This window comes from Martes martes, assembly GCF_963455335.1.
Source record: "Martes martes genome assembly, chromosome: 4".
NCBI lineage: Eukaryota > Metazoa > Chordata > Mammalia > Carnivora > Mustelidae > Martes > Martes martes.
In genome coordinates, this window is record NC_137891.1 from 96533401 (window position 1) to 96555529 (window position 22129).

The 22129-nt window shown below is 39.6% G+C and overlaps 2 protein-coding genes across 3 annotated transcripts in view; one reads left to right on the forward strand and one right to left on the reverse strand.

The window, feature by feature from the left end:
- The window catches only part of CAPZA1 (capping actin protein of muscle Z-line subunit alpha 1), a 48316-nt gene extending 28372 nt beyond the window's left edge, over window positions 1–19944 (reverse strand). The window contains exon 1 of the mRNA XM_080802372.1: window positions 19233–19944. Coding sequence (XP_080658498.1) covers window positions 19233–19271 — 39 coding nt within the window. The 5' untranslated portion in view covers window positions 19272–19944. The remainder of the gene's footprint in view (window positions 1–19232) is intronic.
- Window positions 19945–19980: 36 nt separating this feature from the next.
- The window catches only part of ST7L (suppression of tumorigenicity 7 like), an 82482-nt gene continuing 80333 nt past the window's right edge, over window positions 19981–22129 (forward strand). For both annotated transcript variants that reach the window (XM_080802369.1, XM_080802370.1), the window contains exons 1-2: window positions 19981–20204; window positions 21967–22049. In XM_080802369.1, the coding sequence (XP_080658495.1) occupies window positions 19997–20204; window positions 21967–22049 (291 nt within the window). In that variant the 5' untranslated portion in view covers window positions 19981–19996. The remainder of the gene's footprint in view (window positions 20205–21966; window positions 22050–22129) is intronic.

Here is a 22129-nt window from a genome sequence, read left to right on the forward strand (position 1 = left end):
CTTTCCCCATAACCCTCACATAGTTGTGAAACTCCCTTCTGTCAAGAAAATTGAAGTGTGTGTAGTTCAAGAACCTGACACATAACACAGCAAGTATTAAAGGCCACAGTGAGGCACCAAGAAGATGTAATCAACTCTAATGCATGTAAGGAGGGGTGGGGTAGCCTTTAAATACAGGGACGTATGAGCTGGACTGAAGGATGAGTAATATCAAGGAGGGCATTCCAGTCAGAGGAAACAATATGTATAAACTAAGACAACACCATACAAAAAACTGAATGTAGATATTTAAAAGATTTGCAAAATGTAAAATAGTTCTACCTTTCCCACTAATTTTTGTTTTGTTTTGGAAAATAGTTTTTTTTCCCCAGAACAAAATACCAATCATTTATATTAACATGTAATAATTATGTTTTTAAATGAATTAATGCTTTAAAAATCTCTTAAGTTTTGATATTTAGTAAATAGATATAAGCTACATAAATAAAAACTTGATTCCTAAGAGTGCAAAGGGGTCCCGGGAGCAAAAAAGTCTGAGAAGTGTTCTGTTAACACAGGTTGATGTTTATCATCTGCTGTTGAGTGAAAAAGGTTCACACAATGATGTATTCCTGTTTTATTAAGAGTAAATATATTCACCTACAACTGTAGCTACTAATTTTAATTAGGACTTCCTCTGGTATTACAAGATATTTTTCTTTTCTTTTTGGGCTTATCTCCATATTCAAAAAGCTGTACAAGGAATATAAATTACTTGTATGATTAAGAGAACTTTTTTCCTGGAAGTTAGTACTTCTTACTCCCCTTTATCTATTTCACCCATTACTTCATTACTTGTACATTAAAGATAATTTTTAAATTTTTAAAAATCCAAAGAGGAGCATGCCAACATCTCCCATCCAATAAATTTATTTTTTTAAAGATGAAAGAGGAGCACCTGACTGGCTCAGTCAGTAGAGCATGAGACTCTTTATCTTGGGGTTGTGAATTCGAACCCCACGCTGGGTATGAGATAAAGTCTTTAAAAAAAAAAAAAGATGAAAGAGGACATAAACAAGATAAAGGCTTTGGAGTGACATCAAAACTGAAAGCAATGGGTCAAGGAAGCTATAGGTCAAGGAAGCTGAAGGACAGGATAACATGAGGCTGGTAAAATGCTGAAAGCAACAAGGAAGGCTTTTCAAAGTCATATTTTGCATAGGCTTTTTGATCAGGAGCTTAGCCTTATTCACTTCCTAGCTGCACAGTGCGTAAAGATAGAAAGTACAGGATGGTTAATTGGTAAAATGAAGGGATTATGTTGAAAGAGAAAGGTAAACTAAAAGCTTGCTTCCATTTTCTAAAGAAAAAAAAAACACAAAGTGCACAAAAGTCAGAGAAGGAGGAATATCAAGTAGTAGTATCTGAATTCAGGCTTAAGTGCTGAAGAATTATAATTAAAGTGCTGGAAAAAAAAGTAAGCGATCCCCATAAATCTGAGAATATCAAGAATAGGAAAAATGGGGGCACCTGGGTGTCCGCCTTTGGCTCAGGTCATGATCTCCAAATCCTGGGATCCAGCCCCATGCCAGGCTCCCTGCTTCTTCTTCTTCTCCTTCTTCCTCTGCCTCTCCCTGACACCCTCCACCCCCGCCCTGTGTTCTGTCTCTCTCAAATGAATACGTAAAATCTTAAAAAAAATAAAAGAATAGGAAAAATGTCCAATTACAGAAATGAAAACATCCCCCATTTTTTAATGAAAGCTGGTGAGAGGTGGAGACGTATATGCAAAGCAAGGGTGAAATTCTAAATGAATGGCTAAAAAGAATGTAGTCATCATTAAATGCCAAAGGTGGATCCCAAAAACACTGTCATGGTCAATAATACCCATGTTATTTTCTGAGAGTTATTTAAAAAAGGTGGGCTAGGGGCGCCTGGGTGGCTCAGTGGGTTGGGCTGCTGCCTTCGGCTCGGGTCATGATCTCAGGGTCCTGGGATCGAGTCCCGCATCGGACTCTCTGCTCAGCAGAGAGCCTGCTCCCCTCTCCCTCTCTCTGCCTGCCTCTCTGCCTACTTGTGATCTCTCTCTGTCAAATAAATAAATAAATAAATCTAAAAAAAAATAAAATTAAATTAAAAAGGTGGGCTACTTAGTATCAGGTAAGTCTTAGAATTTGCCAGTCTTTGACAACAGACTCTGAAGTGGCAAGGTGATTTCTCACTGTAACAATACCATAAAAATACCTTGAAACAGTAGTTGAAATCTTAATGCTACATTTATATATTCTCTATAAAAATATAAAATCTGCTCCATGGTCTCCAAGGCCCTTCAATATTTGGTTCCCTCACCCCATCTACTGTCCAGCTCTGAGACCTTACAGCTAGCTACACTACTGCCTCAGGGTGATTACATTTCTTGTGCCTTTTGCCAGAAATACTCTTCTGTCAGAGCATCACTCTTCATTCAAATCTCTGTTCAAATGTCACCTTCTGGGGTGCCTGGGTGGCTCAGGGGTTAAGTGTCTGCTTTTGGCACAGGTCATAATCCCAGAGTCCTGGGATCGAGCCCCAAACTGGGCTCCCTGCTTAGCCGAACCCTGCTTCTCCCTCTCCGACTCCCCCTGCTTGTGTTTCCTCTCTCTCTCCGTGTCTGTCTCTCAAATAAATAAACAGAATCTTAAAAAAAAAAAGTCACCTTCTGATTTCCTGACTCCTATATACAAATTAGCCACGATACTTTCTGCACCCTTCACAACTGTAGCCCATTTACCTTCTTGTTCTTCAAGGAACTTGCTACCACTACAAGGACACCTGGTGGGCTCAGTCAGTTAAGCGTCTAACTCTGGATCTCAGCTCAGGTCATGATCTTAGGGCTGTGAGATCAAGGCCCGTGTAGGGCTCTGTGCTGGGTGTGGAGCCTGCTTAAGACTCTCTCTTTTCTCTCTGCCTCCCTTCCCCCTCCCTCTCTCTAGGGAAAAAAAAAAAAAAAGAACTATCTGAATGTTTCTTTCTCAAAACCCCCAAAAGCATTCCAAGAACACAGAGCAAACTGCTAATGTAAACTGCCAGCAAACTACTAATGTAAAAGGCCAGACAGTCAACATTTTAGGGCCACGTGGGGCACATGGTCTTGGTCCCAACTGTAAACAAATGAGCACAGTATGTTCCAATAAGTTTTATTCATTTTTAACTGAGGTACTATTGGGAAATAAAGTTATAAGATATTTAAAGTGTAAGATTTGATTTAATAAATGTATAAGTTGTAAAGGATTATTGCCACTGAGCTAATTTTTAAGAAAATTTATTTATTCATTTGAGAGAGAGATCGAGTATAAGCAAGGGGAGCAGCAGGCAGAGGGTGAAGGAGAAGCAGACCCCCCCCTCCCCCGCCGCCAAAAGAGCAGGCCTGCTGATCCTAGGACTCGGAGATCAGAACCCAAGCTGAAGGCAGACACCCAACCAACCAAGACACCCAGGTGACCTGCTAATTATTTTTTAAAAGATTTTATGTATTTATTTGATAGAGAGAGAGAGAGAATGAGTAAGAGAGCACACGTAGGGGGAGTGGTAGAGGGAGAAGCAGACTCCCCGCCAAGCAGGAAGGTGGACCCTGGGCTCCGTATCAGGACCCCAGGATCATGATCAGATGCTTAACAGACTGAGCCACCCAGGTACCTCCACCTCCACTGAGCTAATTAAAACATTATTTTGGATACTCTAATTTATATTTCATGTAATTTTCCGATGTCATGAAATATTCTTCTTCTGATTTTTCCCCCTAACCATTCAGAAAACATTAGCATGTAGTCTATATAAAAACATGCAGTGGATCAGATTGGCTAAGCCCTGGCACAGAACGTAAGAACTCATTATGTTTGTTCCTTGCTGTATTATCCAGAACTGAGACCTGGCACATGCTAGGAATGTAAATGAATGACTACTATTTTATTGTTTACAAACCTCTTTCATAACCAGCTTCTCTTCTGATCTTAAAACAGCTTGTTTAAGAAGGCAGGCAAGAGACACTTATCCCCACTATAAAAGGAACAGGTTCAGAATTTAAGTGCCTTGTCCAAGGTCACATACCTATGCAGAGGTGGACCTGCAAATGGACAATCAACTGTACTATGCAGTAGTAACAGGTATTAAAATCCAGAAGGATTGTCTTTAGCATGGTATCACATGGATTTAGCCTAGTCCTTTTAGAATTTTTTTTTTTTAAATCAGGAAATGAGTCAGAGCCTTGCTTATGAAAGCTGTAGTTGAAATAAAATTAGGAGGGATAAATACAACGATAAAAAATAACTCTAAAAGTCAGTATTATCTAGGGCATCTGGGTAGCTCAGTTGGCTAAATGACTGCCTTTTGGCTCAGGTCATGATCCTGAGTCCCGGGATTGAGTCCCGCATCAGGCTCCCTGCTTGGCAGGGAGTCTTGTTTCTCTCTCTGACCCTCCCTCTTCTCATGCTCTCTCTCTTCCTCATTCTCTCTCTCAAATAAATAAATAAAATTTCTAAAAAAAATCAGTATTATCTAGCTTCAAAACTTGGTCAAAACTCATGAGATGAAGGGCACCTGGCTGGCTCAGTCGGTTAAGCACCTGCCTTCAGGTTAGGTCATGATCCCAGGGTCCTGGGACAGAGTCCCACTTTGGGCTCCCTGCTCAACAGGGAGTCTGCTTCTCCCTCTACCCCTCCCCACTGCTTGTGATCACTCATTCTCTTTCAAATAAATAAATAAATAAAAACAAGATGAAATTTGGTAGAGGTAAACCAAATCAGTGGCAGAAGTAAAAAGGGAAAGTGAAATGGCTAAGTAGTTAGAGATCGCAAAAATATTTTGGGGGGCAATGCAAATGAGGGATGACACTTTTATTTTTTTTTTTATATTTTTATTTTATTATTTATTTGACAGAGTCACAAGTAGGCAGAGAGGCAGGCAGAGAGAGAGGAGGAAGCAGGCTCCCTGCAGAGCAGAGAGCCCGATGTGGGGCTCGATTCCAGGATCCTGGGATCATGACCTGAGCTGAAGGCAGAGGCTTTAACCTACTGAGCCACCCAGGTGTCCCAAGGGATGACACTTTTAAAAACAGTGCTTTAATCAATCATTCGTAAGACTGGGGTAGGGAAAGAAAATTTGAAAGCAGGTATATCGGGGCGCCTGGGTGCCTCAGCTAGTTAAGCATCTGCCTTCGGCTCAGGTCAAGATTCCAGGATCCCGGGATCGAGCCCTGCATCAGGCTCTCTGCTTAGTAGGGAACCTGCTTCTCCCTCTCCCTCTGCTTGTGCTCTCCCACTCGCTCGCTCTCTCTCAAATAAATTTGATTTTTTTTTAAAAAGCATATATCCTATAGAGGGGAGGCATGTCATCCCCAGCCTAGCAGAGAATCACTGCTATGGAGGTTCTGGTGGAACAAAAACTTAACTGCTGCTTTAAAAAACAAACGAAAAACAAGGCTTTTAAAATAAATTCCTGTTCCATAAAGTAATAGTTTCACTGCACGTAGCAGTCATCTGCAGTGAAGGATATAACTCCGCATATATTTTATTTATTTTGTACAATATTTTAACTAATTTCTACACCCAGTGGGGGGCTCAAACCTACAACCTGAAGATCAGTAGTCACACAATCCACCAACTGAGCCAACCAGGAGCTCCTCCATGTACACTTTTTTTTAAGTTTTTAAAAAATATTTATTTTTATTTATGTTTTTAGAGTGGGGCAGGGGCAGAGGGAAAGGGAAAGAGATTCTTAAGCAGGCTCAGTCTCACAACCCCAAGATGATGACCTGAAGTCAAGAGTCACACGCTCCACAGACTGAGCCAGCCAGGTGCCTGCACATATATTTTGAAGGGAGAATAATTCAAGTCTCATACACAATTCCATCCCTTCATATACTTAAATACTGCAATAATGTTAATTTCACAGAATCCAGTGTACTATATTTCTAACCTAAAAAGGGAGAATTTAGACTCTGTAAGTAACAGAGGTAAGTTTTCCTAGATTTTCCTAGAGATAAGTTTTCCTCCCATTCTTCTTTTCACCTCTCCAAAAGGGGGAAATAAAGAAAATTATCTAATTCTTGCAAGATTCAAAATTTCATTATTACATTAGTAATACCTGTACTGAAAGTTTAAACATCAAACCGATTAATGTATCTTATTGTTCCCCAGAACTGCTAATTTTGTTAATTTTCAAATACTATAGTAAGAAGCTTTAGAAAATATATTAAAAGACACTTAGAAAATTTATAAAACTTGGGTTTTTAGCTTATTAAATAATCTTTTAATAACAGATCCACATATTTCAACAGTACATCTTCATAACTGATTTAAAAATGATTTTCTTGACAATCACATTAAAACAGGACTAGAGTATTTAACAACTGCAGCTGTTTGAATGTTAGTGGATAATTCTGTACAGGCAAGGAAGAAATTTTCCCCTAGATAATAGCCCCATTCTATTACCAGGAAGGCCCAGGCCCGTTTATACGGCCCAAACTGAATACTTCAGGAGCCAAATCTCTGCCAGCTTGTTTCTCTGGTGTCTACCAAAATCTTGACCGCCCTCATTAGACTACTGTGTGTATTAAAGACTTTGCAGGAGCCAAATCTCTGCCAGCTTGTTTCTCTGGTGTCCACCAAAATCTTGACCTCCCTCATTAGACTACTGTGTGTATTAAAGACTTTGCTTCTGGGATTGACTTACACTGTTCTTGAAAGTTTTGCTTCTCCACTTATGTTTGCCCGTCTAAACCCTTCCTATCTTTAAAGATTGGGTTCTTCTGTTTCTTTCCAAGAAGTACTCTAAGTACTTAAAATTTCAAGAGTCCTCTACCATACTATACCATACTTTGTTTGAACATTTATTATAAAACCCAAAATATAATTGCTATGATAATTAGTTCTATAGATACTATTCTGTCCCCCAAAACTAAAGTTTTCTTTGAAAACTGCCTTGCTTTCCTTTTCTATACTATACAAAGTCCAACAAAGTAAAGAGCACATAGAAGTCAATTACTAAATGTTTACAAAAATTCTTCTGAATAACAGGATACTATGGAAGTCTTTTTAGCTTTTCAGATCACTATGGGATACTATGGTAAACTGGAAAGATACAGGCTCTGGAGCTGGAGACAGACCTGGATTTGAAAGTCAGTCACTTAATGTCTTTAAATCATATCCTTGCCCTAAAGCGGGATAGTATCTACTTTCAATTGTTATGAAATTAAAAAAGATAATAATATTAGTTGTCAGCAGAATATTTAAAATATAGGGGCATCTGGCTGGCTCAGTTGGTGGAGCATGCAACTCTTGATTTCGGGGTTGTGGGTTTAAGACCTAAGTCAGGTGTAGAGATTACTTAAAAATAAAACCTTAAAAAAAAATAGGCACAATAAATGTCAGCTATTGTTAACTGGTCCTAGCCAGATAATTGCTGCTTCAAATTACTAAACTGAACAAACTCTTCAAATTATTAAGAAACACTTTCTCTTTTCTAGAAATTCTTTGGATCCTGGTCACCTTATATTCCCCATCATTAGTCTTTTTCAAAAACTATAAACATCAGCGAACTTTTTACTGACCAAAAATTCTCCAAAATGTCTCTGCTTCACTTCCCTTTAAAGTAGTAACACATCTTCCAAAGTTTACTTAAAAGAATAGTAACCAATTGTACTTTTATAAATGTTTATTTTTCTTACTTTTATTCTACATCATTCCAGAAGTATTCAAGGATTAATAACTACATTTCTCCTCCTGAAAGAGATTTACCTTATTCTTATCCACTTAAGAGAGTAAGTTCTGTTTCTATGGAATTCAATGCTATTTCCTAAGACGGTTTTTTTTTTCCTGTTTGAAGATATTTAGATGTTGTGCTTTTCAGGCTTTTTTTTTTTTTTTTAAGATTTTCTTTATTTATTTGAGAAAGAGAGTAAGTGAACGAGAGAGCAGGAGCGTCCTCCGTTATTAACATCCCCACCAGGGTAGTTTGTTAGTTCATGAACTTACGCTGATACATCATTATCATCCAAGGCCCAGGGTTTATATTAGGGTTCATTCTTTGTGTTTTACATTCTATGGATCTGGACAAATGTATGACATGTATCTACCATTATAGCATCATAGAGAGTATTTTCATCATCTTAAAAATTCACTGTGCTCTGCCTACTCTTCCCTCCCTCCACCTAGCATGGTACCTTTTTTTTTTTTTAAAGATTTATTTGAAAAAGTGAGAGAGTGTGAGAGCAGGAGTGGGGAGAGGGGAGTGTGATGCAGAGGGAGAAACAACTCCCCACTGAGCAAGGAGCCCAATGGGAAGATCGATCCCAGGACCCTGGGATTATGACCTGAGCCAAAGGCAGATGTTTAACTGACTGAGCCATCCAGGTGCCCACTGGCCACCCCTCAATATTATTTTGACAAGAAAAAAAATTTTTTTAAACATACATTTTGCCTCGGGATGCCTGGGAGGCTCAGTGGGTTAAAGCCTCTGCCTTCAGCTCAGGTCATGATCCCAGGGTCCTGGGATCGAGCCCCTCGTCGGGCTCTCTGCTCCGCGAGGAGCCTGCTTCCTCCTCTCTCTCTGCCTGCTTCTCTGCCTACATGTGATCTCTGTCAAATAAATAAATAAAATCTTTAAAAAAAAAAATACATTGCCTCAATGTGGTTCAATTCTTCATCTGATTCTAAAGCTTTCAGTATATCAACAATAAACTGTCTGGGGCAATAATTTAATAGGCAGCTTCCAAGCTGTTAACATGTATATTTGATAGTATCAAAGCTGCAGAATTCCAGTTTCAGTGCCTTTATCAAATAAACAAACTCCCTCCTGGCTGAGGGTTCTCAGAGGCTAGTGAGAATTTAATTTGGGGCTGTAATTCTAGGAAAAAAATATATTCTCAGTGATCTCTAGACCAAATGGAATATTGGTTTCACTAAATAAAATTTACTGTTAGCTGTTTTTTAAAATTTCAAATAAATATTATTTTCCTAGTTTAGAACTAGAGACACTATAAAGACTCAGAATGTACTTAGAAATAAAAATTTAGCTATATACAGTTTATCATTATCAGTAAGGGAACAGCTTAAAAGCACAAAAAAAATTTTTTTTTTTTTAAGATTTTATTTAGGGGCGGCTGGGTGGCTCAGAGGGTTAAGCCTCTGCCTTCAGCTCAGGTCATGATCCCAGGGTCCTGGGATCGAGCCCCACATCGGGCTCTCTGCTCAGCAGGGAGCCTGCTTCCCCCACTCTGTCTCTCTACCTGCCTCTCTGCCTACTTGTGATCTCTGTCAAATAAATAAATAAAATCTTTAAAAAAAAAAAGCCATTTTAAAGTAGTTCTTAGAAACCGTTTTCTCTATAGCAACCAATTTTAAGTTTGTCAGATATAGACAATAGGTAGGGAAAGCAGGCAAGTTTGTCTTAAGTAGAACAATTTCATTCACTCATTCATTCATGGAAGATTTAATTGGCTTTATTAAATGATTCATGAATTGGGCAGCATTCCATCTAGCAAACAGAAAGGACCTCCCAACAATTTCATTTTTAAAACTCTATCAACTCTAAAGAATAACTGCTTGAAAATTTATTGAGGTAATTACATAACACACATGGAAGTATCAAAGTCTCTCCTTGACCAAATGTTAGGCTCCTCTGAGCTCTCTCCTCAGCTAGGCCTTGATCTTGTCTCCATCCTATCTAGGACCTGCCTAACCCAGTCGTACCAAGAATCCTGTTTTCAGTCTAGTGAGAATTCCCCCACTTCTGATATCTGATCAAGCTCCTTATCCCCCACCTTTGAAGTATAAGTCCTCAATCTGCCTTTAACAAGAATCCTGTTAGAGCTGTTTAGCAAGAATCCCTCTACCCCTGATGTGTCCTCTTGGTAATTTTCTATCACTGACCCCCTCACTCTGCTTGATGGCTATAGCTCCCCAGCTGTTTTTTTTTTTTTTTAAAGATTTTTATCTATTTATTTGACAGACAGAGATCACAAGTAGGCAGAGAGGCAAGCAGAAAGAGAGGGAGGAGGAAGCAGTCTCCCTGCTGAGCAGAGAGCCCGATGTGGGGCTCGATCCCAGGACCCTGGGATCATGACCTGAGCCGAAGGCAGAGGCTTTAACCCACTGAGCCACCCAGGTGCCCCATCCCCAGCTGTTTTTACCTTATTTGGAGCCGAGATCTAGCTCTCTCCCCTAATGCAAAAATACTGAATAAAGTCTTCTTATTTTAACAAGTGTCAGAATAATTTTTCTTTAACAGGGTCATTGTTGTATTTTATGTCACCTAGTATAACAGTATACAAACATGACATATTTAAGCATAAAACAACAGACACAAAAAATCAGTTCTTGTCTATTTTATTTTCCCAACCATTCCCTTTTAACTTCTCTACGCACCAAGTTAGAAGGAAATTATCCCTTCATTCTCATTCTGGACTCTAATATAAAACCTCAGAATGTTGGTAAAAAGATTTCCAAGTATACGGCTTAAGTGTTCATTTAGAAGTTCAAAGTCAGGGGCGCCTGGGTGGCTCAGTGGGTTAAAGCCTCTGCCTTCAGCTCAGGTCATGATCCCAGAGTCCTGGGATCGAGCCCCACATCGGGCTCTCTGCTCCAAGGGGAGCCTGCTTTCTGCTCTCTCTCTGCCTGCCTCTCTGCCTGCTTGTGATCTCCCTCTGTCAAATAAATAAATAAAATCTTAAAAAAAAAAAAAAAAGAAGTTCAAAGTCAGTGGTAAGCCATAAGACATCAACTATTGAACAGAAAAAAAAATTAAGTACTGGCTCAATCTCAGTGAACCCTTAAAAAATGTCTTACCTTAAATGCAAAATAGCACTGATATTCATATGGAAGGAGGTAAAAGACCCCATTTATTTTTTTGAAGATTTTATTTATTTGACACAGAGAGAGTGCGAGTGCGAGCACAAGCAGACCAGCAAGCAGAGCAGCAGGCAGAGGGAGAGGGAGAAGCAGGCTCCCTGCTCAGCAGGAAGCCCAACTTGGGACTGGATCCCAGGACCCTGGGATCACGACCTGAGCAGAAGGCAGATGCTTAACTGAGCCACCCAGGTGCCCCAAGACCCTATTTGTTTTAATTAGAGGATCTAAATGTCTAGATCAAGAACTGAGCAAGTAGGGGTGCCTGGGTGGCTCAGTGGGTTAAGCCTCTGCCTTCGGCTCAGGTCATGATCCTGGGGTTCTGGGATTGAGCCCCGCATCAGGCTCTCTGCTTGGCAGGGAGCCTGCTTCCCTCTCTCTCTCTGCCTACCTCTCTGCCTACTTGTGATCTGTCTCTCTCTCTGTCAAATAAATAAAAAAATCTTAAAAAAAAAAAAAAAAGAACTGAGGAAGTAGGAAAGTTAGATATGTACTAATGAGTCAGAAAAAAGATAAAAATGAGTGAAAAGATCATGTGAGCAACCTGCTGCTTAGGAGGTGGGTTAAAATGTACACACTCTCACCATCTATTCTAGGTGACTGGGCAGACAGGTTAAAGATTCCAAGTGCCAGATATACAGTGGGCATTGTTTTGGAAACAGGAAGACCAAGTTACGAAACTAGGGAAAAATCCACACTAAACACCTTGAGATGCAGATGCTGAGAGCAATGACCAAAGTCCAAAAGGGTAGCGTTCAGTGGTGAAAACCTCTGCTGCATGGAAACAAAAGCTTCTGACATTAAGATCTACTGCACAACTGGCATGTTATGGCATTCTAACTCAAAGTTACATCTTTTTACCAATTTTAATTTTTCTTCAAAACCTTTGGGAGTCAGATGTGGTTTCACGTGCTGGCTTTAACATTTAATTGCTTAGGTCTTTGTTTCTTCATTTTTAGATATAATATCTGCTCATATCTAGGATCGTTTTAAGAATCCAATGAGGTAACATGAGAGACTTACACATAGCAAATACTTAACTTTCTTTACCTAAGTAAATGCCTAGATATTACTGAATTTTGAGTAAGATGTTTTCTTTGAAGTTCAGTTCTCTGTGAAAGAATAGTGAACGGGGGGCGCCCGGGTGGCTCAGTCAGTTAAGCGTCTGCCTTCGGCTCAAGTCATGATCCCAGGGTCCCGGGGTCAAGCACCCCATCAGACTCCCTGGTGAGCAGGGAGTCTTCTCCTTCTCCCTTTACCCCCAAGCCCCCAGTCATGTGCTCTCGCTCTCTTGCTCTCTTCTCATTCTCAAATAAATAAATTAAATCTTTAAAAAAAAGAAAAAAAGAATAGTGCAAGAGGCCAATGAATCCCCTTTTGCCTTAAGCTGATGGTTCTGAACTTTTGCTATATGTTAGGACACCCTGAAGAACTTTAAAAATACTGATGCTTAGGTTTCAACCACAGACATTCTGAGGTAACAGATATAGGGTAGAGCTTGGGCATCAAGATTTTTTTTTTAAAAGACTGTATATAGTCAGCACCTTGGCTTTTTAAATTATTTATACTTTACCACTGTTAGCAAAAGAATTTATACAAATAATAGCCCTCAGTAAAGATCTATCAATTATTTAAAAATAACTAATTCAAAGCCAAATTACTAGTACAAATACAGAGCACAGAACTTAAGAGGAAAGGGGAGATGGATATGGGCTGGGTTGGTGAAAGACTACTGTAAGGAAGTGGAAGGTGGGTCTAAATTGAGCTCTCCAAAGTGCTTTAGATTGTAGGGGGGCGGGGAAGAAGGAGGGCATTACAAATGAGGAAACTGCAGGACTGACAAAAGGTGGGGGGGAAAACAGCCTCTTGTAAGCAGACCAGTCTCGTAGGAACAGAGGGTTTTTTTGGAGATAATAAAAGAGAAGAGTAGAATAAGATGAGTCAGAAGGCAGTAGTTTTGCTAAGATCAAGTCTGGTTTTATTCTGTAGGTAATGGAGAAGTGGTGAAACTTTCTGAATGGGAAGCTCCATTAATAAAATTAAACTGTTAGTAATATGGAAGTATTGGAATCCTTAATATGTCTTCACAAAACCTGGAAATCAGTCTGTCCTCTAAGAGTTATGAAATCAAGACAGATGCTATTATTGGTCAGATTCATTCATTCATTCATTCAACAAGTATCTGACAGCATACTATTTGCCAAGCACTGTTTTAGGCAGTGGAGACTCACCAGCGTATGGTACTTGTGGACCTTACACTCAAATGGAGAAACAACAGATAACATTAAACAAACTACATGGTATGAAAGCCACTAATAAACGCTAAGGAATAAAAAATAAAGGGAGGTAAGGGGATAATGAAATGTTAGGATTTGGAAATATACAGAGTGACCAGAGAAAATTTCATTGAGAAGGTGACTTCTGATGAAAGAGCTGAAGGAAGTAAGGACATAGAAGGAAGAGAACTCCAGCGCACAGAGGAAACTCAAAGACCCTTTCAGGCGAGAATGTGTGCCTAGAACAGGGAGGACCAGTGGAAAATAGGTAGGAGATGAGGTCAGAGAGGTAGGTGGTAAAGACATAGGGACTTGTAGTCAGAGTAGGAACTTTTACTCTGAAGAAGATGGGAAGCCATTGATTATGAGCAAAAAAGTGACATGTTCTGACTTATATTTTTCTAACCAGATTATTCTGGGTGCTGCACTGAAGACAGCCTGCAGCTGGTGAGGAGGCAAGAGTAGCAGCAGGGACATCAGAGAGAAGACAACTTTGTTGTTGTCTTCTTCTTCTCCACTGTGTGGCAAGCAATCACAGTGGCTTCTTCCATAGTATTTGGAATAAGGTGTGGTGAGAAACAGTCAAATTCTGGGCATATTTTGAAGGCAGAGCCTACAGGATTTGCTAGTAGACTATATGTGGATTATGAAAGAAACAGGAGTCAAAGATGACACTAAACTTTTTGGCCTGAGCAACTCAAGAATGAAGATGTCTTTAAGAGGAGATGGACTGCAGAAGCTGTGATACATAGAATTTTAATACTTGAAAATGCAGAGAGAAAAAAGAGGCTGGAGGTAAAGAGAACAATTAAGAATGTTGTTAAAAATAACTTAAGCATCAGAAAAGGTCCTGAAGACTAAATGGAGAAGGAATGTGGATGGGTGGGATGTTAAGTAAAAAGTACATTTGTCAGCTTGTATATGCACAGAATAGAAAAGGTATAGAAGAAACTGGTTAAGATTGGCTGCCTCTCAGGAACTAGATGGCTGGAAAACAGGGTGGGGAGACATTTACTCATGCCCTGTCCTACATTTTAATTTTGAGCATGTGATTATAACTCATATACACCAAAAATAATTTTCTTAAAAATACTAATGGAAATGGAGGAACAGAATCTCATGACAGGAAGGAAGAACTTACAGAACTGGAATACTAACTGAACGTGAGAGAAGGAGGAAAAAGATGATGCCAAGGTACTGGGCCTCTGTGACTAAAAGGGAACAATGGTGGTATGAACTGAAAGGCAAAGGGTGTCAGGAGGTTCTGAGGAAAGGAAAAGGGAAAACAATAGTTAAGTGCATGTTAAAATTATCACCTAGTTCAGAAATCCCCAAGTAGTTAAATGGTCTTCAGTATCATGACTAATTTCTCCTATCCAGGGTTTTTATTTTCAGGAGCTGATCCATAGAAGAACCTGAACTACTTCTTTTTTTTTTTGGCATGTGAGAAAATGAGAGAAATTCGTGAGTAGGAAAGCACAAATGATACCTATTTTATAGCGTGTGCTTTTCTGAGCTCTAAAAAAGAGAACTTAAAGTGGATGAAGGAAATACTTTTCTTAGGGGTTCTGCAAGGCTAGATATATATATTCATTGTCATATGGGAATGTATAAGGCTTTGCAGTTTTATGGTATTTACCAGGAAAAATGCTCCTGGAGGGATCTAAGGCTCCCAGCAGTGGCATGGCAGATCACCAGTATTAGTAGCAGATGCTCAGGCACAATGAATGTCTGAAGAAGAACCCAGAGTGTGAGACACATTCCAGAACCCAAGAAATACCTAGAGAAATACCCCAGAAATAACTGGGGACGGGGGTAGGGGAAGGGAGCATGTGCTGAGGAAATATGAGAATGAAGGAAAGTGTGACTGATTGGTCTTCTTATAAATAGACTGTGCCTCACCTATGTACCTGGTGCTATGCTAGGCACTAAATAAAAAGATACAGTTTCAGTTACCAAAGAACTACGTCTGTTTATCAGGCAAATGTGCAAAAGCAGACAATGACAGAAACTCCTGAAACATTTTAATGTTTCAATTTTTAAAAGACTGTTCTTAGTAGAGTTTGCAAAGGTTCATTAAACTTTGTTGGGTTACTTTGATTCAATTCTTTTTACCTATTTTACAGGAAAACTGAGACCCACAGAGATTAAGTGATGTTTCCAAAATCACTGTGGTAGCTAAAAGCTCGGCAGAGAGAGGCCAAATCTCCTGACACTCAGAATCATTCTTTCGTACTACATCACAATATTTCATTTAAAATTCATTAAATGGACACCTCTACTCTGGTTTTTCATTCATGGTTACATGGGAAAAACAGTAAAGTGAAAAATGCACAGATTCTGATTCAGACAAACCTAGGGCCTGAATTTTTCAACAAATTATACCAGTTTGCTTAGCATTATCCTAAATAGGTAGATGTTCTGGAAGAAATTATAATAAACCTACACTCTTAACCAAAGATTCGGCATCTGAATGTGCACCTGCTTATCCTTTATGAGCCTATCCAAGGATTTTGTAACAGATTCTATGAATACTACTCAGCTAAGCCAACTGAATAAAGGGAAGATAAAAGAATGGCAGTACTAATCCTAACTGATAACTTCTTAGAAAATACCTATTGGGAATAAGCTCTAGGGTTTATCCTGTGAGGGTAATAAATCATCTGGTAAAATAAAGAGGTAATATATAATTTTAAAAATCCAGTTTAAAAGGGTATTTTTTATGAGCTTTAACAGAGCCCTCAAATTTCTGTATCTATTTACATCTCCCACATCACTCCTAAATAATTTTGATAAATGTGTTTCTCAAAAAGTGCCCTAAAGATGATATAATTGTCTAAGCTTAAGGCATATAGATTTCTTTCTTAGTTATGGCATTTTTGAGGTTGTTCACAAATATTCTACTAGTTAATAAGCTGAAGGGAAAAATACGCTAACTGCATTCTTTTTCAGCCTTAAAATTCTTTTTGCATTTATGTTTTTAAAATGGTGAATCATGAAATAAAGGAAACAGACAATGCAAGGAGCCCAAATGAGTAATTTGTCTCATACTTCAAGTTTCCTAATTGTCATACTGGTCTTGTTAAGCATTTGGAACCAAGTAACTGAAGTGTCTAAGTGACTAGAAGACTACAACCCATTCTCGGAAACTGAACTCGAGGAGAAAACTAAAAGCATTTATTTCTGCTAGTAATTTTACACTTTCAACTTCCTGTTTTATTTAGGCAGCTCATCATGACCATTTCAGGTAACAATGTAGAAGTTAAAAAACCCAACTTCCTCTTTGTAAAGTAATAAAAACCCTAAGCAGTTACTTATGAGAATGGTTGATCTTACTAGCTTTTATAGAATACTTGCAAGGAAATCAGAGATTACCAACATCAAATTCACAGATAAAAAATATATATATATTAAAATATATCCCACATGATGACATAAATGCCTTAAAAAAATCCAAATCCAATGCAGTTGAGAATTTGGTTAAAAAGAACATAAAATGGAAACTTTAGAGTTCCTTCAAGGAAGAATCAATACAAATTACGGCTGAAAATAACTTAAAAATTTGTTTGTAATTGTGCCTTGGTTGTGAAAATTTTATAGGACAAGAATCTCTCTTATGGGTTGTTTATGAATGCTAAGATATTCAAATCAACTAGTTTTGTTGGAAAAATACTTCAATTCCTGAATTCAGTTAAAAGGAATTAGAAGCTTGGAGGAAAGGGGGCAAGGTAGCTACGAAGCTAAAGGAGAACTGAAGTAATCTTACAAGTCAAGGCACTTTCTTTTTACTTACAGATTCGCAACAGAGAAACACAGTTTAGTTACTGTCTGGAAATAAGGATCTAACAAAATTTCAGTAATCTCAAATCATTGGGTTATATGACACTTCTTAATACCAGCTATTCATAGTTATCCACAATAATGAAGAAATGTGGCTAATCTAAAACTGTTTACTGAATATGAAATTCATCAGCATTTTGGGACAGATTTACTGTACTAATTTTGACATGCTTGCTGTGTCATTATTAAAATCAAGCAACAAAAGAAGTATCCTGGGAGATAAGAGGAAACTGGTCACAAATTTGCTGTTATAGGGGCACTTGGGTGGCTCAGTCATTAAGCTGCTGCCTTTGGCTGAGGTCATGATCCCAGGGTCCTGGGATAGAGCCCCTCATCAGGCTCCATGCTTGGCAGGAGGCCTGCTTCTTCCTCTCCCACTCCCCCTGCTTGTGTCCCCTCTCTCACTCTGTCCTTCTCTGTCAAATAAAGTCTTAAAAAAAAAATAAAGTACAAAATGCTTTAATAAGAAAATCTGCTGTTATAAAATCAAGACAATGTTATTAAATATTGTCAATAATCAAAGACACCTCAATTTGCACTTTCTTTTGAAATACATGTATTACATTTTCCCAAGTTTAATTAAGAAGGCATTCTACCCTATTGTTAAAGACAAAAACTCAACAATACTGGTAAATGCAGTATTGTTTGGACACCATAAATTCTGAAGTTTATTGTTATTTAAGTGTTTAGTGAAATCTTGTAACATATTTTTCCTTAAAACAAGTGGACCATCAGTTGAGCTAACAAATGTTTATTTTGATTTTTACTATAATTTAATTTCATCTGAATCATAACTCTTTGACTTAGACATTTTATTACAGCCTTCTCTTCAGCATAAATTCATATATAAGATGTTCTTTTCTCCTCTATGTGAGAGTTTTCAAGAATGAGAAATTTCAAGAATTTTCAAGAATGAGAAAATTCAATGCTAAAGCATTGTTCAATGATTTGTGAATGGTTAGCACATCCTTCAACATTTCAAAATGACGTGGTATACGTAGGTGCAACAAATCAAATTATTCTGTACTGAATACTCCTGGACCATAAACAGTCTCTTGTGCCATCCCATTCTCTTTTATTAAAAAAAGAAAGAGCCCAGATACATTTACAGAGCACGCAAGAATGCACATTTTTGTAACAGTCACTGTAGGAAAAGACATAATTCTTGTCCTGTAACGAGTCATCTAGTGAAATCATTCTAATTTCTATAGACTTTAAAATCAGATAGTTACTGAAATGCCTGACGAAGTGTTAAAAAAGGTGTACAGTTGTCAGCAAAAGGTTATTCTACCTAACGTAGAATATGCTCTTGTATTTAAAACACATTTTAAGACGTAAATATGCAAATTACACACTGACAAATTTAACTATAAAGACATTAACAGTGGAGCATCAAAGAAGGCATGATGCTTTGTCCAGACTTGAATGTGTTAATATGAAGTTTATGTGCTATATAAAAAAACCTTTATAGAGTTAAAAAAAAATCCGCTGGCTATTCTTGATTTGTTAACAAGAAACAGAAAACTATTTTTCAAAAATTACCGTTAATAGGATGTAAGACGCAAAGGATGGAGTCATTGCGGGCTTATGTGCATACATGCAATCAATCAAGGGAGTGTCTACAGGGAAAAGTGGTCAAATTCTGAAGCTAACGTCCTGAGGCTTACACATTTATTACTGAGAATCAGTTCAGCCGATAGTAAGTGAGAAAAGAGTGGATGGGCGGACAACACATGGGGACCTCTCCCTGTCGAGGAGTCGTGACAGCAAAATCACTTCCTGAGGAAGGAGGAGCGAAAGGGAAGTTAAGAGGCCATCCTGACCAGGAAGTGACTCGCCCTAAACTAGCCTCAATCGCATCTAAAAATGGGGGGATGGGGAGAGCCCCAACAGTTAAAGGCGGTAAAATAACTGCTTCTTGATACGTCGAGACATCACCATCGCCCCCGCTCTTAATTACAGAAAAAAGTCCACAGTCACGATTCAATAAACGAAAGTCTTTTCTCTTGCTTAAAGGTCACTAGGCTGTGCTTCAGGCCCAGGAAGAGAAAAAGAGAGTTGAGGAATGGGGAACTGGGGCCACCGTGAGGCAGACCAAAGCCCCTAAAGAGAGAAGCGTCCCAACTGCAGAGCGTATCCCAGTACAGGCCAAGAAGCTTCTTTTTTCTGGGGATACCGCCAGGGTTCCCACCACAGCCAGGTCGGGCCCCTGTTCCCTGTCGCGAGAAGAGGCAAGAGAGAGAGGCGGACCCCTTACCTTCTCCTCATCCGACACCCGGTCCTCGAAGTCGGCCATCTTGGGCTGCTCTGGCCCAGCCCGGCCCCGGCGCGAGGCAGGCCGGGAAGGAAGCTGAGTGATGGAATCACCGCGGGGACTGTCGGAAGGACCCGCCCGGAAACGCCGACCCGGGGGGCGCCATGTCAGTTTCAGGCGGGGTGGTGGTTCTGAGTGCCGTCCCTCTGCGAATTCTCTAACTCTGCCTTAAGACTTTTCCTTAAATGATTTTAAAACTAATAGCTTTCTCACTGAGTTACGTTCATTTCCCCCATTCGTCTATGAGACTCTGGGAGCATGTTTCGACTATTCCTGACACCCGAGTTCCGTCCGACCAAATCGCAATTGCTACTGTAGGTTTTCCCAGTACCAGTGATCTCTGTGGCGGCCGAGTCCAAAGGGCTAAATGCTGCTCGGGCCCTGGAACGGTCGGTGGCTTTTCCAGTCCTAGGAATAGGGTGAGAGGTGACCCTCACTCGTATGGAAGCGAAAACATTTCACTCAGAGATCACATCTCAGCCCAGTTCCTCCAATATGTGCCGCTAGTCACCCTTTCTTGCCCTTCGAAGGAAAGGTAACCCCAGTTTTGGGACGCTCCTTGACCTTCCAAATTTTCTTGGTCCGCGTTCCCTGGGACTCAGCCTCCACAGAAGCCAATTTCAGGTCCGCCACTATCCCAGGATTCCCGACTCCCGATTTCCTGCCCTTCTCCCCTCCCAGCTCCTGGAGCCTGCGGGCGCGGCAAGATGGCGGACGGCGACGTATTGGGTGAAGCAGCGACTGCTACGGCATCTCCTCCTGCACCTGCTCCCGGCCTGAGCCCGTCGCTCGGCTGGAGGGAGCGGCTGCGGGCCGGACTGGCGGGGACTGGGGCCTCGCTGTGGTTCGTGGCGGGGCTGGGACTGCTTTACGCTCTGAGGGTCCCGCTGAGGCTGTGTGAGAATTTGGCTGCGGGTGAGAGGCCCAGACCTCCCTGGGGACGGGCGGGGGAGCTAGAAGAGGGACGGGGCAAGAGCCAAAGGGCAGAGATTCTCCGCAGTCACTGGAGGGCTTCAGAGAAAGAGTCGGTGGTGCGCTACCTAGTGTGTTGTTCTCCTGGTCTGCAACTCCGCAGCTGATTGTCAAACCTGAGCAGCAGCTATGGGCTCCTCCCTTGAGCTCTTAAGATCCGCCCTCTCCCAACTGTCCTCGTTTACCCGAGGAAGAGCCCGCCACCTGACACGCTGTAGGCTTCAGGTAGTAGGACAGACGAGAGCATTTTCATATCGGTTGCAGAATTTATATATACTCCCAGCATTGGTAGGATCCCTTGAAAATTATTCTTTTGAGTCTCTCGCCGGTTAGTCAAGAGTTCCCACACCCAGACAACAAAGATGAGAATTTCTGCATTCAGAGACCTAAAAGGAAAAAAAAATGCCATGGCCTTAGCCAACCATTATCATATTCTAAGATAGTTCTTTCAAGAAACTTTTCGTGGTATCTTGGTCTCTTCTTTGCTTTAGGCTTTATCTTGAGTAATAAAACAGTACAGGAAGTAAAGGGGAAGAGAGCCACAAACAGTAATGGGTTCTTTCAACATTCGTAGAAAGCTTGCTATGTAGTCTGAGCTGAAGATACAAAGACGTGTCAGAAGTGATGATCCCCGTGGATTCTGCAAATACTATCCTTTAGCTGTAGCCAGGACAAAGTGGATGGGGGCCAGGGCCTTTTACCATTACATTACAGTATTTCCACTCAAGCTCTGAACAAGATGAAAGTATTTCTGCTGTGTGATGACTGTGACTATCAGTACCTGCGGTTTATTTTTCTGCAGCAAGAAAAGGCAAATGTCTCCTTTTCTTTTTCATATGATGACATGAAATACTGTGAGATAATGTTCTGGACTTTTTAGAAGATAGGTTTTATGTAAGTTCAGATATAACTAACATACTAAAACTAAGTAAATTGGCCTTCCTAGACTATTTGGAAGAGCTAATTTGCTGTCTCTGTAATTGGTTAATGAAGTGCTTACTAGTGGTTTGCATGCTCAGTGAAATATTATTCATTGATTTTATCATTTATTTTTCCATGTGTTAACTAGATAACACCATTCAGATGAGAGTAGTTAACTATGGTAGATTTTTATTAATTTCTGAAACCTGTGGTATTTATGAGACAGTTATTTGAAGTGAAAAATCTGGTCCAGGCTTCCAGTGAGTCAGGTTCAAGGAGTTCTCTCAGTCTGTTGCTATTCTCTTTGGTTTTTTTTTCCTCCCTAGCTGTCTTACTGAATACATACACATACTGGTTCCTTGCCTCTAATTTGAAACACTGGTTTGTATCTCACCAAAATAATTAGGGAGTTGTTTTAAATCTCCTTTGTAACAGGATGTTTGTTTAGTTTATTCTTAGGGATTTGCAAAACTTCTTGTTGAAGTTGTGGTTTATAAGTTCTTAATTTATTCTCAAAAGTAAACTGAATTATCCCACTGATTTGCTTATTTAACAAACTATCCGTTTAAAATGCTACCCTTACATGTGCAAAGCTAATTTTTAAGATGTGATAGAATGGAAATTTAAAGCACCTTTTTAAAAATTACAGCTTTCTCAAAGGAATCTCATACTAGATATTAACACTATTTATGTTCCTCCACTCATAAAGACACCTGCATATTTGTAACTTGAGTATTTTGAATTTGCATTTTTTTAAAACTTTGATTTTTTTTTCCTTTTGCAGTGACAGTATTTTTAAATTCATTGACACCAAAATTCTATGTGGCGCTTACAGGAACATCTTCTTTGATATCAGGACTAATATTTGTAAGTACTTTCCATTTCCTTCATGTTTTGGTATTTATCTAAAGATCAAATATCTTTATATGGTTACAGTAATTATAAAT